Genomic DNA, 15,683 nt, shown 5'->3' on the forward strand with positions numbered 1-15,683 from the left:
ACCCCAGGCTCTGTGCAGCACTGCTGCTTTGAAACGCTGTTGCAGCGTTTCAAAACAGCAGCACTGCACGGAGCCCAGATTTAGTAGGGTAGTCCCCAGCTGACCCTGGGCTTCGGTGCTTTCGCCTTTGAAGTGTAGCAACAGCCTTAAGGCTGTTGCTACGCTTCAAAGGTGGAAGTACCCTATCAACTATTCAATTAGTCAATTACCTGATACTTAACGTCCTTAGAGCAAATCCCACAAAAATTTTGTAGGAATGAGCTCAGAGACCCTCCCAATTTGTATGAGGTATACAGTGCCATTGAGCAGATGAGGAGCAAGGCAGCAGGTCCAGATAGGATCCCCGCTGAAATCTTTAAAGGCGGTGGACCAGAATTAATTTGGCAGCTTAACCTGCTTATCCTTAAAATTTGGATAAAGGAGGAGATACTCAGTGAAATGAGGGATGCCTTGATTGTTACCCTCTTTTAAAAAAGGGGATAAAGTGGACTGTGGAAACTATCATGGTATCTCTCTCCTTGCTGTTGCAGGCAAAGTTCTGGCACAGGTACTTGCAACCCATCCTCTGCCCCATCAGAAGAAACTTTGCCAGAATCAGAGAGTAGCTTCCGACCACATTGCAAAACTGCAGATATACCTTCATTGAGCAAAACAGATGACTGTACCTGGCTTTTGTTGATCTAGCTAAAGCCTCTGATTCAGTGAATCACTGTGCTCTTTGGACTATACTTTCAAAGATGGCATGTCTTTCTAAATACATCAATGTCCTAAAGTTGCTACATGACAACATGAAAGTGGCTGTTCTGAGCAGCACTTGGTCCCAGAGTGAAACTTTTAAACTACAAACAGGAGTCAAACAGGGCTGTATCATCACCCCTGCCATATTTGCAGTCTTTATTGCTGTCATTTTTGACCTAATAGCTAGGAAGTTCTCAGCTGGCATTGAAATCATCTACAGAATGGAAGGAAAGCTGTTTAGGCTTAGCAGGCTGAACGCTAAGAGTAAAATTTCGACCACATCTGTCATGGAACTTCAGTATGCTGATGACAATGCAGTTTTTGGCTACTTTGAGAAAGATCTTCAGGCTATCTTGAATGTGTAGAAAGATCTTCAAGCTATCTTTGTTGATGCTTATGCGTGTCTTGGTCTCTCCTTCAACATCAAGAAAACCAAAGTGCTCCATCAGCCCTCTCCAAATTAGATACTATGCACTATAGCTATTAAAATCAATGGAGAGGCATTGGAGAATGTCAATCATTTTCTTTACATTGGAAGTTATCTTTCATCCAAGGCAGATATTGATGGAGGAATCCAACATTGCCCAAACTGTGCCAAGGCAGCCTTTGCTCATTTACAGCACAAGGTTCTTGACTGGCTTCTAGTCAAGGTCAACAGCCTCCTGCTGTACCTAGAAACATCCATCCTCACTATAATAAAACTTATGGTTCAAGGATCAGCCTTTTCAGCCACCTGACTGTCCATAAGTCCCATGGAAGATAATCACACTTGGCAATGAATGATTGCCCATCATCATCACCACCACCACCACCACACCTAAGCTATTTAATTTATTTAATTTATTTTCCAGGCAATAGCACAGAATGAAGTCTATTTTATTGATGCGCAGAGAGCAAAAGAAATACAACTTTGTTCTACATAAATATAATTATATTTAAAGACAATAGCCATTTTCTGGCTAGAGCTTCTAACAGTAAATATTTTTTTCTATATATTAAACAATTACACACTTATGAGATGGCATAGTGTCCAAATTTATTCTGAGTTTATTTACCTGCTTATCTTAACACAGAAAATAGGATTTTAAACTCATTAAGGGAGCTTCTAAAATGTTAATTCTGCAAACTCAACTACATTTTTATCTCATTATACACGATCCAGCCAACATTCATAGCCAAGCACTACATTTAGATTAAGAATACATGTCTGTGGCCTAATATAATGCATTTGCAATTTATGTCAAAACGCCACAAGTTTAAAAAAAAATAAAAATAAAAAAAAGAAGACTATTTAGGGAGAAAATCACATTCTCAATTAGGGATGTAATAGTGTAGTTGATTAACTAATAAGTAAAAGCTTATAGGTTAATGCAGTGGTCCCCAATGCGGTGTCTGTGGGCGCCATGGCGCCCACCGGGGTATTTATGTGCGCCCGCCGAAACATCTGGGCTGGCTCTCCGCCCCGGGCGCGTGGCGCATGGGCAGACCCTGCCCCGGGCACGCGGCACATGCGTGGTGCAGGCCCTGGGCTCAGGGCTCGTGGGCGGCCCCTGCCCCGGGAGCGCAGCACATGCGCGGTGCTAAACCTGGGCTCAGGTCGCGTGGGCGGCCCCTGCTCCGGGCTCACGGTACATGCGCGTGGGCGGCCCCTGCCCTGGGTGCGCAGCACATTGTGTGGTGCCGGCCCTGGGCTCAGGGCGCGTGGGCAGCCCCTACCCCCAGCATGCAGCACACACGCAGTGCCAGCCCCGGGCGCAGGGGCAGCCCTTGCGCGGCACATGTGTGGTGCTGGCCCTGGGATCAGGGCGCGTGGGCAGCCCCTACCCCCAGCATGCAGCACACACGCAGTGCCAGCCCCGGGCGCAGGGGCAGCCCTTGCGCGGCACATGTGTGGTGCTGGCCCTGGGATCAGGGCGCGTGGGCAGCCCCCTACCCCCAGCATGCAGCACACACGCAGTGCCGGCCCCAGGCGCAGGGGCAGCCCTTGCGCGGCACATGCGTGGTGCCGGCCCTGGGTTCAGGGCGCATGGGCGGCCCCCATCCCCGGGCACGCGGCGCATGCGTGGCCCCACCCCCGGATGCCCGGCACGTGAGCGGCTCTGTCCCTGGGCGCCCGGCAGCCACAAAAGGTTGCGGACCACTGGGTTAATGCTACCAACTACACATATTTTCCCCTCCCACTCCTTGCCAGTACATTTTCTAGGAGACTGGCCAACAAGCTTGGCTCAATCCCGGCTTGCACAGGGTCCAGGACCTACCCCCGCTGCAGCTCTGCATTTAAAACATATTAGGAGCTAGGTGGGCAGGCAGCCCAGCTCAGTTCTGACTCATGCCATGTTTGGGAGCTCAGAACCACCCCGGACAGGGCATCCTGCCACCCTACACTGTTGTCTCTGTATCAAATTTCGGAAGGGGCTGGGCCTCGGGTGGAAAAGACAAGGTTGAGAGCTGGTACAGTGACCTTATTTGCTGCAGCTAGTAAGAAAAGTTTAATGTAAATTATGAAACAGATTAAGTGTTTTAAGTTTCTCATGTTTATTTAAAATGAAGTTTGATAAGCTAAATAAAATATTATGTCCAACACAAAAGATTTCCACGTGTTCTTTATTTATGGGAGGTGCGGGGAACCCTTTTTGAGTCTGGGGTCAGTGACTCACAAAAAAATTAGTTGGGGACCACACAAGTGAAATGCAAAAAAAATTCCCCCAAACCCAACACTTGCTGATGTGGCCCCAATTAACACACCTCACTCCTCTGGTGCCCCAACCTCTTGGGGTGAGAGGTAGGGAAGGGAGAAACAGATTCAGGGCTTCCCATGACTAGATTTACTTTTCCGGGGTTCTGGAGTTAGTGGATTTTATGGACCTTCTTAGGCTCTGGGGTAAGGATAAAAATGAGGGGTACAGTGCACAATACAGGGCTGTCAGCAAGTAAGATAGGGATGGGGTGCAGGATATGGGAGGGAGCTGGGGTGCAGAAGCAGGCCCTGTTGAGGAGCCAGCAGCGCGGGGGACGGAGAGGCAGGGCTGAACTCTTTCTCCCACAGAGGGACCTGTAATTAGGGGGCAGTGCCTGTTATTGCCTTGCGGGCTGGATCAAGGCCCAAGGTGGGCCGAATTCGCTGAGGAAGCTTTTGCTCATCCCTGGAGTAATATGTACAGTTAGTGAAGTGATGAAATGTCTGACCTGTACACAGTGATGTTTGTAATTAAGATTACTATTAATGAATAGTAACTACTTGCTATAATTAGACTGTTTTATTATAATCCAATAGGAATTACTATATTTTCAATTGGATAAACATTTTACTAGTCTTTTCTAGCAAGATTAAATGGCACTAAAGTGATTCAAACATTTAATATCAGCTTTTAGTTAGAATAGGCTAGATTTTTGCCATTTTTAGCTATGTTTTAATCTTCACAATTAATAAATATTTCTAAAATCAGTTTTTGTTTCAGGAATGGGAAACAAGGGCACTTATCTTCAAGGACTGAGATACATCAGGAGTCATCTGCATCTCAAAATATATAACTGTGTCCCCATAGGTAAACAAGAGTTTTCAAATATTCTATTAATTGAATCACCTTTCCACACTTCCTGATACACTCAGTCTCCTCAGTTACCAATGCTCCTCAATAATATCTTAAGAGGGTTCCCAAAAGGTACAAATCATTCCCCCTTTCTTTCCCTTTATAGTAAAAATTCTTTTTTTTTCCTGAAACAAAAGAGCAATGATGCTGAACCCACAACTGAGGCCTCCAAAATTAACAAGCTATACCTATGAAGTAAACATCAGCTTGGGCTCAAATTACTAGTTGGAAAGCCACAATCAGGAAAGCATTTGATTTTATGACATTTGTATTATCTCCTTACCTTGGAGGGGGTCATTGGGCCTGCAAAAGCTCTCACGGACAAGACTGGATCTTTTGGACTGCCACCATGTTTAGGTAAAGCTGTAAGGGGGTTGTCGTCTGACTGATCAGGTGACCAAGGTGCACCAATCACTGGAGCTGAGGAATTGTCTTCCGCTCTCAAGAGTGGCACATAATATCTACCTAAAAATACAAAAATATATGATTTTTAAGAACCTAGTATTACAATAATTTGTTGTCTGTCTCTGGAATATATCAGAAATGTCACTACATCTGCACAACTAGAAATTTTACTTAATTTCATTAGAGAAAGTCTTCATCTTTTTTCATTAAAACTTCATGCTTCTAATACGTATTAAATGCTGAAGACTTTATTTTAGGACCCTTTCTCACAAAAAAAGGAATTGCTGTACTGACATATATGCTTCTTGACATCTTTAGCACTGTCAAAACCTGTTTGCTGCAAAAATGTGCACCCACATATCTACCATTTAAGAACAAGCACTAGGAAACAAGATGAATCCCTGTGATGATTCTCTTTGCAGCCTCTTGCAAGTAAGTAGCCTAAAATCTCTACCTCCGCATTTTTATCTGTAAAAAGGGCATAGTACCTACCTCACAAGGATTTGAGGATTATTGTTTATTCTGTAATTTCTAAATACTGATCAACGGGTCAATTTCAGATATTTTTCTGTTCCTTGGTAGTAGTTAAGTTTCTCTCATAAAAATACTATACATCAAAATCAAGGTTAGTGGTCAACATGAACACAACTAAAAATAAATATGAAAGTATAAGGCTAAACCGCAAACAAATTAAGTATTTGTATGTTACATACACAACAAAGATTATGTATGAAACCTCTGAATACAAACCTTTCAAATATTCTCTTATTTTCTCTTTCAGTTCGACTGATTTATTTTTGTTTCTTTCGCAGATTACCTGTTAGAAAAAAATGTTACTCTTAATTAGCGAAGCCCTGAACATTATCTTGTAATTCCCATTCTCATGTCTTTTTTAGATACAAAAGTCCCCTGCTCCTTCAGACACACATTCTCTTGCCCCACCCTTGCTTTTTTTTTTTTTTTTTAAATAACTGGAAACACGTTTAAATCTTTTCTACAAGTAAGTTTTCTGTCAACTCTCCAGTAAAAACACATATAATTCACCTCTACCAATGTAGAGTGCTGCGCACCCAATCATAACTTGCAGCTTTCACATTCAATTCTAAAAGAATCTACAAGTTGAAATAGGTCATTAAATATAATGCAACGTGGAGACAGGAAATTATAGGGAGCCACAAACTAGAAAGGGGTAGGAAACTACCAGTCTGCAGGCCGGACCAAGTTTCCCAGAGTAGCCCGTGGCAGACTGCTGCCACTATATTTTCATATGCATCTTCAGGTATGGACAATCACTGCTCTTAGCTGCAAATCACCATTCCTTGCCAATGGGAGCTGCAGGAACTGGTGTTCCAGTCTGCGCTGCTTCCCACAGTTCCCATTGACCAGGAAGAATGATGTACAGCCAATGGGAGCTATGACTGCCCGTTCCTGTGGAGGAAGCACAGGTAAAAATAGAGGCGGTGGCTTAGCCACTGCCACTGTTTTGGCCCACCACTGATTTAGAACCTTCCCACAGATGCAATGAGTACTAAAAATTCCAGCATTAGTAATGATGTATTCTAATCTTAGATTCTTGTCTGAGAACATCAGATTACTAAACTACATTAGTCAGGGGATCTTTGTTTGAACCCTAAAATCAAAACCGTATTTATGTACATCTGAAAATATCATAGATCTGCTCCCAATGTGGAAAAACTTACTTCTGCTGGAGTTTGATAATACTTGTTTTTCGGATTTTTTACAATATCTGGGTGTGAGGTAAGCACATTAACCACATCCAGATTCCCAAACTTGCAAGCAAAATGCAATGGAGTATCAAATCCCTACAACACAGAAAAAAAGTTATGCATGCATCTTCTCTGAACATTCCCAACTTTTCAATCATTACCCACACTTAGTATGTATTTAGAAATAAGATGTTACCAAACCTATATTTATTTTATTCCCCCCTTCCACATTACGATTAATCTCCAAGTGCTCTTAAAAATATTTTATTTAAAAAAAATCATAACACAACCTATTAATTTCTGCTACTAGAATACAAGACATAACAATGTTCCATGACACAAATAAAAAACAGGACTGTGTAGCACTTTAAGGACTAACAAGATGGTTTAATAGATGATGAGCTTTCGTGGGCCAGACCCACTTCCGCAGATCAAATAGGGAAGATCTGTTCTGAAATTTGATTTGTCCTTTTCATATGTGTTCCAGTTTTTTAATTGTATCCTTTGGTATTTATGGTTGTGACAATTTTCTTCCACTATTTGATCTGAGGAAGTGGGTCTGGCCCACGAAAGCTCATCACCTATTAAATAATCTTGTTTGTCTTTAAAGTGCTACATAGTCCTGTTTTTTGTTTCAGCTGCACCAGATTAACATGGCTACATTTCTACCACTATTTTCATGACACTCACTCTCCCCCTTTCATAACAATGAAACTGCTAGCAGACATTTAATCTCACCATTTTATCGGGTGTATTAAGGTAGAGGTCAACTATATATCTAATGCGATTCTGCAACATTATTTCATCATCGTCTGGATACATGAGCCGCATAAATTCAGGATTTTCCAAAGTGTCTAGCAACAATTGGCATATACCAGCTTGATTCTCCTTGGCAGCAACATGCATGACATTGTATCTACACCCTTCCTGAAAATGAAATACAAACATTAATAACTATTTTAAATCTAAGCAGCTTGCTAAACTCCAGTAATCTGACAGCAAAACTAATTGGGGAAGTATTTTTCAATCTAATTTTTTAGATTTTTTTGCTTTAAAAAAAATATTTTTTCTGTAAAAAAAGTAGTTTAAGAGATGATATATTGCACTATTTTTTAAGTTATCCAAGTTATTCTTACCAATCTAACAATTGACATTATTCTGGCTTTAAACTCACAAATACTTAACACAAATTTAAATAGTAAGAGGTCAGAATGTCTTCATAATTTGCCAAATAGCCCCATACATTCTGAACTTCATAATGGCTTCAACAAGAAAAAATTAAAGCCATAAATGTAAAGTTCCGTTGGATACACATACCACAAATTTTATTGTATGCTGTATATAAAATTCACTCTGAAAGCATAAGTATATTGGGAAATCTGTCCAGCTCTAACAAGTCTGGGTCTAGTGCAGCATCTTGTCAATTTTTCCAGAGAGGAAAACACGTTAGTGCTTCAAGACACCATATGAACTGCTTAACATCTCAGCATTTGTCCTATCATCTGAAGAAGTGGCCCACAAAAGCTCATGATACCACCAACATATTCTGTTAGTCTTTAAAGTGCTATCAGACTATTTGTTGTTTTTTAAGTTTATCCTGTGCTACAGTTATTCCACTAAATGGATTTTAAACATGTGCAGTCTTCCTTAACACTACGTGGCTGGTAAGAGTTCATTATTATTGAATTATATATATGATGCTAACCCCATACACTCAGACACCATACTCAATGTCAGCACTCCAGCCTTTTCTGAATAGTTTCTTACATATTTTGTCTTAAAACAACACCTGCAAATTTATTTCCAGAAATAGTTAAGCAACAGTCCAACAAGTAAAAAAAAAAAAAAAAACCACTGCCAATTAATAATGTATGAAAGGAAAAAAGTAGGAACAGTATACTTAGGAAAAGTTAGGGTATGTCTACATTGCATTCCTCTTCCGAGAGAGGAATGTAAATGCAGACACCTGAAATTGCAAATAACGCGTGGATTTGAATTCCCCGCACTTTATTTGCATAATCGCAGACTGTTGCTTTTCTGGAACAGCGTCTCGGAAGAGGAATGCAATGTAGACATACCCTTAGAGAATTTCCCAGAATTCTGTTTGCTTTCAACTAATATTAGATCCTATTTTAACAGATCTACACTCTCGGCAACACCTTTAAGTGTTCATACAACTATAGGCTTGGATTTAACTCTGCTCCTAAGCAACACCTTTCTATCCGAGGACATTAACATTTACTAGTACACCTGAACCTCTGTACTTCAGGTATTGCTACTCCGGAAACACCCAGGCTACGTGAGTTTTTGTAGCAGAAAATATGCTAATGAGGGACACAGAAAATATACTAATGAGATCATGACTTATGCTAATGAATCCCTCATTAGCATATTTTCTGCTGCAAAAGTTCGCAGTGTAGACAATGCCTCATGACATGACCCTTGGCAGGGGGAGAAGAAAGCTGTGTGTGCTGCTGCTCCCACTCTCCCTCTCCCCACCCAAGCTTGAGAGCTTCTCCTGAGGCTTTTCCCCATTGCTCCTATAATGATAGGGAGGCGGTGCCTGGAAGTGGTAGGGAGGAGTGGACATATGCATGCCCCCACGAGCAGGGCACCAGGTAAGCACTATTCTCCCCATGTTCAGACTTCACAATGCCCTTTCTGGATCAGAAAATTCTTTAATCGAGAATACCTTATTTCCCAGTTTAGCCATATTAAAGAGGTTCAGGTGTACTATGAACTAACAGGACTTGGATGAAATGAAAAATATTTTTAAATTCTAAGCCCTCTTTTTATAATTAAGGAAAAAATGGTTACTCATTCTAACAAATGGAACTGTTGTTCTTTGAGATGTGTTGCTCATGTCCATTCCAATTAGGTGTGCGCGTGCCACACACACAGATTCTGGAGCTATTTTCCCTTAGCAGTACCTGTTAGGTCAGCCAGGGAGCTCTTTGGAGTGGCGCTGCTACATCAGAGCATATATATCCCTGCAGGCCCTCCACTCTCCGAGTTCTTTCTAGCCGGAATCCTCTGATGAAGGGGAGGTGTGTAGGATCTGGAATGGTCATGAGCAACACATCTTGAAGAACAACAATTACAGAAGTAAGTAACTGTTTTTTCTTCTTCAAGTGTTTGCTTGTGTCCATTCCAATTAGGTAACTGCCTAATAGTACCCTAGGAGGTGGAGTTAGAGTCTTTCAACACCTAATTCACAATGAACTGCAGCACAGACCTTCCAAAGGCCGCATCTTCCTTGGCCTGCTGAGCAATCACGTAATGACTAGAAAATGTGTGAACAGAGGACCATGTAGCTGCTCTGCAGATGTCAAGAATGGGCACCTGTGCAACAAATGCTATGAATGACACCTGCACCCTTGTGGAATGGGCCGTCAGCGGGGATGCTGGCCTACTAGCAAGGTTATAGCAAGCTCTAATGAAGTGATCCAGGACGATAAGCACTGGGCCGACTAGTAAGCCCTTCATCTTCTCTGCTACAGAAATAAGAAATTGTGGGTATCTACCGAACTCTCTTGTTCTCTCTATATAAAACACTAGTGCTTGTCTAACATCTAGAGAATGTAGCGCCTGCTCTCTAGGTACAGAGTGGGGTTTCGGATAGAAAACCAGTAGGTAAATGTCTTGGGGCATATGAAAATTTGAGACTACTTTAGGGAGGAAAGCTAGATGGAAACGTAGACTAACCCTGTCCTTAAAGAGTAGTGATAGAAATGTAGCCGTGTTAGTCTGGTGTCGCTAAAACAAAATACAGGACTATGTAGCACTTTAAAGACTAATAAACCATCTTGTTAATCTTTAAAGTGCTAAATAGTCCTGTATTTTGTTTTACCTGTCCTTAAAGAAATCCATGTATGGAGGCTCCAATATAAGGGCCCTCAACTCTGAAATTCTCCTGGCTGAAGTGACTACAATCATGAAAACCACTTTCCAAGATAGGTGCTTCAGCGAGCAGGTGGCCAAGTGCTCACAGGGGTCCCGCATGAGACCTGTCAGGACTAAATTCAGATCCCATTGGGGTACAGGTGGCCACATGTAGGGGAACCACTTGTCCATCTCCTTCAGGAAGTGAGTCATTGTGTTCATGAAAACTGTCCTATCTCCCTTCCTCAGGTGAAAAGCCACAACTTTGGCCAACTCAGGGAAGATGCAGCAAGGCCCTGGTGTCTGAGGTGCAGGAGGTAATCCAAAATAAGAGGGACTGAGGCACCCTTTGGGTCTGTTTCCGCCTGCTCCACCCACGAGGCAAAGTATTTCCACTTGGCCTCATATACCACCCTTGTGGAAGGCTTTCTACTCTCGAGGACCTTCCACACCTCCTCTGAACACAGTTGCTCTGTCCCCATTAACTACGAAAGTTCCATGCCACAAGGTGGACGGACAATAGGTTTGGGTGGCATAGCTTCCCCTTCCCCAGGTCCTAATAATCAGGACTTGAACCAGTAGCAGTATCACTGGGTCTCCCAGCTCCAGGTCTAGAATGGTGGTAAACCACTGCTGCTGGGGTCATGCCGGCGCCACCATATTGATCGCAGCCCTGAGTCTTCTGATCCCGAGTAGGACCTTGTGAATCAGTGGGAACAGGGGGCAAGTGCACAATAGCTCCTGTAGCTACTGAACATGAACATTAAGGTTAGTCTATGTGCCCATCTAGCTTTCCTCCCTAAGGCGGTCTCACATTTTCATATGCCCCAAGACATTTACCTACTGGTTTTCTTCCCAAAACTCCACTCTACGCCTAGAGAGGCGCCCTTGACTCATGTATGAGCAATAGTTCTGGAACTGGGTGTTCCCTTGTGTGGCAAACAGGTCCAGACGGGGATAGCTCCTCCTCTGGAAGACCTCTGATACGATATCTGGTCTGACAGACCATTCATGGGCCCAAAAGGACTTGCTGAGCTTGTCCACCTAAACGCTGCTGTTTCCCGGAAGATAGGTCACCTCAATATAGATGTTCTGTGCGATACATAACTCCCACAGACATAGGGCTTCCTTGCAAAGGGGAGAGGAGTGAGCTCCATCCTGTTTGTTGATATAATACATGGCTGTCGTGGTGTCCGTCTACACCGAGACCATCCTGTATTTCAGTTGGGGAAGGAAAGTCTGGCACACCAACCTGACTGTCTTGAGCTCTTTGACGTTTATGTGTATGGAATTCTCCCTGGGGGACTACATACCATGAGTACTGAGATTCCCCGGATGGGCCCCCCAGCCCATGTCAGATGCATCCAACAGCAGCAGCACCTGTCTGACAAATGGGACTCCCGCACAGACCATCCTCTCCTGCAGCCACTTAGTCCAGTGAGCGGAGCATCTAGTGGTGCTCGTGCCAGGTTGTGTATGCTCAACAACCACTTCTTTAGGGGTCAGAGCTTCAGCCTGGCATACCTCATCACGTGTACATGCTGCCATATGACCCAGCAACTTCATATATGTTCTCGCTGTTGTCATAGGGGACCTTTGGAGGTTCTGGACCATGAAACTCAGTCATGAATCTGGCTTGGGGAAGAGACGCCCTTTCCACAGTGTAATCTAGGTGGGCCCCAACAAATTCTATTATCTGCAAGTGGTTGAGCATGGATTTCTCCTCATTTATAAGGAGGCCTAGGTTGGAGAACAATTTCCTGGTCAGAGCTATATGGCCTAATACTTGTTCCCAGGATGACCTTCTTACCAGCCAATTGTCCAAGTATGGAAAAACCTGAATCCTATGCCTCCTCAGGATAGCCGCTACTACAGACATGCATTTGGTATTGACCCTCAGGCTGTGGAGAGACCGAACAATAGGAAGGCAAATTGGAAGTGATCCTGACCCAGTATAAGCCTCAGAAATCTCCTATGGATGGGGATCACTGAGATGTGAAAGTACCCGTCCTTCAGATCAAGGGCAGCCTACCAGTCTCCTTTCTGGAGGAAAGGGATGATAGATGCCAAGGTGACCATTTGAAATTTTGTTTTCTTTACAAATGAGTTTAAGTTCCTTAAGTCTAGAATGGGGCATAGTCCCCCTTTGGACCTGAGAATAAAAAAATAGGGGGGAGTAAAATCCCTTCCCTCTGAAATCCCTTTGGCACAAGTTTGACTGCCCACAGCTGCAGAAGCAAGGACACTTCCTGCCTCAGCAGGTGCTCAAGAGAGGGGTCTCTGAAGAAGGATGAGGAAGGAGGGCGGGAGGAAGTGAGGGAAAGAAAGGGAATGACATAACCTCTTTGCACTAGGTCTAGAATCCACTCATTGGACGTAATCTGGAACCAAGCTTGGTAGAAAAGGGAAATCGACAACCAAAAGGGGCAACGGGACAGAGACAGTAATGCTGTCCTCAAACATACCCCATTACAGCCATTTTTCCTTCTCCTCCTCCTACCCCCATCAGGGTCGAACCCTTGTTGGAAGGGCCTTGGGGCTGGCTTGGGGGTGAGTGGCCTTCTCTGCGGTGCCCGAGTATGTATCCCCAAAGACTTTAGGGTAGCCCTAGAATCTTTGAGGTTATACAGCCTTGAGTCCGTCTGGTCCGAGAAGAGGCCAGACCCTTCGAATGGTAGGTCCTGCAGGGTAATCTGGACCTTGGAAGTGATATCAAGGCGCCCCTCCTAATCACTATACCCATGACTATGGTATGGGCCACTGTCCTACCCTCCTCTGCTAGAGCACCATACTCTTGATTCTTGGGGAGACAATCCTTAAATTTATCCATGGCCACCCACGTGTTGTAGGCGTACTTACTCAGCGTCGCTTGCTGATTCGTGATGCAGAGTTGCAGGTCCTCCGTGGCAAAGGCCTGTCTCCCCAGAAAATCAAGTTTTTTGGGCTCCTTAAGACTTTGGCGCGGGCCCCACAGGTCCTTGGTGCTCTTTCTGACCTGCAGCCTGAACCACCAATGAGCCCGGAGGAGGGTGCATGAAGAGGTGCTCGTGCCCCACTTGGGGCACAAAGTAGTGCGCCTCAACCCCTTTTTATGTGGGGGGAATAAAGGCAGGGATCTGCCATAAAGTTCTGGATATCTAGTCCACCATTTTATTGATCGATAGTGCCACTATACCCGAGGTGTTTGCCATAAGGATGTCCACCATTGGATCAGACTCCTCCTAAACCTCCTGCCTGCACCCCAAATTGGCTACCAGCCTTCTAAGAAAGTCTTGGTGGGCCCTGGCATAGATGGAAATGGCAGGGCACAGTTTGCCAAGGCCTTGTCAGGTGAGGCGTACGATGACTCCTTGACCCCCAGCTGCTCCTCTGTCAATTCTGCCAGCTGTCCATGAACTACAGCAGAAGGGGTATCCTTACCTGCCACTCACCTTGTTGCCAAAAGCATAGGGCCCTTCCCTTCTATAGGAAGTCTCACCACATCCTTACTTCAGGACTAGGCCAATTCCAAAGTGGGGACTCTAGGGAAAGGAGTAGCTGAGGGGGCACTTCTCGGGTGTGATGTTACCAACAGCCATCTGGACAGTGGTGGGCCCTGGACCTGGTGGCAGGCCTAAGGCGTCCACTATGGTTGCGGCTGTCACTGGGGTGGCCAAATCTGGCTCACTGATGGGCTTCGGCGACGAGGCCTATGTCCGCAGTGGGAGCGATGCTGAGATCTGGACCAATATGAAGACGTCTTAGAATGCACCAGCTATGTTTCCGATTCCAAAGAATAATTGGATGCCGACTATGGTGGTGCTAGGGATCTATGTGATTGTCAGTGCATGGCCGTGGGTTTCTGCCTGTGCACCTGGCCCAGTGTTGGCAGAGGTATTATCTGTGTCATGGTGACCATGGGAGGTAACTGGTTGGGTGACACTAACTGATACGGTGCTGTTGGGACACCATATAGCGATAGTGGGGGCCGGACTGGAAACTTCCTTGTGCCGTCAGAGGCAGCTAAGTGTTGCGGTGCCAGAGTTCCCGGTGCCGCTGGCGTAGGCATAGGTGCCAGCAGTGGTCCCCACGAATGTCCTGGTGCTGGCAACTTCACCAGTGCTGGCTCTGATGGTGTTGGGCCCAAGTGGGTGCTTGGTACCGGTTGGGGCACCTCAGCCTGTGCTGGGGTAAGTGCCCAAGGCTCGGGATGTGCCTGCCAACACGGTGCCAAGGTCTTGAGGTGCGGGGACGAGATCAACTCAATATGCTCCTGTGCCACGTCAAATGTCTCTGGAGTTTACAGTTGCCAGAGTTTCCTTCAATTACCAGCTCTGGTACTGGATTCTCCCTCTGCATTGAGCTCTGCTGGGCACCTTGCTGGTCCTGGGGCCTCACGGTGCACTTTCAAACTCAAGCACTCTCCTTAGGGCACACTTTGTGGCTGCGCCTCTCTGGAGATCTCTCTCTGTGGTCTCACTCTCTTCTTAGTGCGAGGAACTGTGAGCACTGCCAAGGACTTTGAAAAGGTAGTGCCTACCTGGTCGGTGCCATGAGGTCTCCCACACCAAGTCTGGTGCACTTCTCACTGACAGTGCCCAGTCCTGTGCTGGTGGCTGCAAAGCAGACTCAATGAGGATGAGTTTGAGCTTAGAATCTTAGAAAGCTCTTTCATGCTTTGTTCTTGGCTTGAAACTCTTACAAATGTGGCAACTGTCTGTACAATGGCCCTTTCACATACTTTAGGCAAGAGTCATGCAGGTTGCTGCAGGGCATGGGCTTCAAGCACTTTGCACCTGGCTTGAACCCCCGTGGCCCGAGCATCCCCTCCCTAGCTGGGAAGAGGCTAAAGGGGGTGAAAACTCCCTTCTCTTATCTAGACTACTGACACTATCTAAACTAATTACTAAATAATTTGGAAGAACACCTGTGTAAATGCACTAAGGGTAGGGACTAAATGTAGTCAGCACTCCAGCTACCGTCACAAGCTGAAAGAAGGAACTGAGGAGGTGGAGGTCCAGCAGAGGTCTGTATGTGCTGACATAGCAGTGCCACTCCAGGGGGCTTGTTGGTTGGCTCAACCGGTACTGCTAATGGAAAAAAAGCTTTGGAATCCATTAGAGATGTTAAGGGCTAGTCAGATAACGGCAGCAAGTGGGGGTGAAGATAGGGGTACTTCAAAGCAGCAGCACCGCACAGATGATCCCAGGTTCCTTGCCATGCTGCCCCTTTAAATGCCATCCAATAGACTAATTGAGTAGTTGATGCAAAAATGCATCAACTATTTGATTAGTTAGTTAAGTGATACTTAGCATGCGTAGAATTCATGCACGTGGCAAGCATTCAAAGAAGCAGTGTAGGT

The 15,683-nt window shown here is 44.9% G+C and overlaps 1 protein-coding gene across 2 annotated transcripts in view; it reads right to left on the minus strand.

Moving 5' to 3' along the window:
* ANKLE2 (ankyrin repeat and LEM domain containing 2) overlaps window positions 1–15,683 on the minus strand; it is a 64,207-nt gene that overhangs the window by 29,572 nt on the left and 18,952 nt on the right. For both annotated transcript variants that reach the window (XM_075898360.1, XM_075898359.1), the window contains exons 5-8: window positions 7,199–7,387; window positions 6,434–6,556; window positions 5,484–5,550; window positions 4,612–4,793 (exon numbers count right to left, since the gene is read on the minus strand). In XM_075898360.1, coding sequence (XP_075754475.1) covers window positions 4,612–4,793; window positions 5,484–5,550; window positions 6,434–6,556; window positions 7,199–7,387 — 561 coding nt within the window. The remainder of the gene's footprint in view (window positions 1–4,611; window positions 4,794–5,483; window positions 5,551–6,433; window positions 6,557–7,198; window positions 7,388–15,683) is intronic.

This window comes from Pelodiscus sinensis, chromosome 15 (assembly GCF_049634645.1).
Source record: "Pelodiscus sinensis isolate JC-2024 chromosome 15, ASM4963464v1, whole genome shotgun sequence".
Lineage (NCBI taxonomy): Eukaryota > Metazoa > Chordata > Testudines > Trionychidae > Pelodiscus > Pelodiscus sinensis.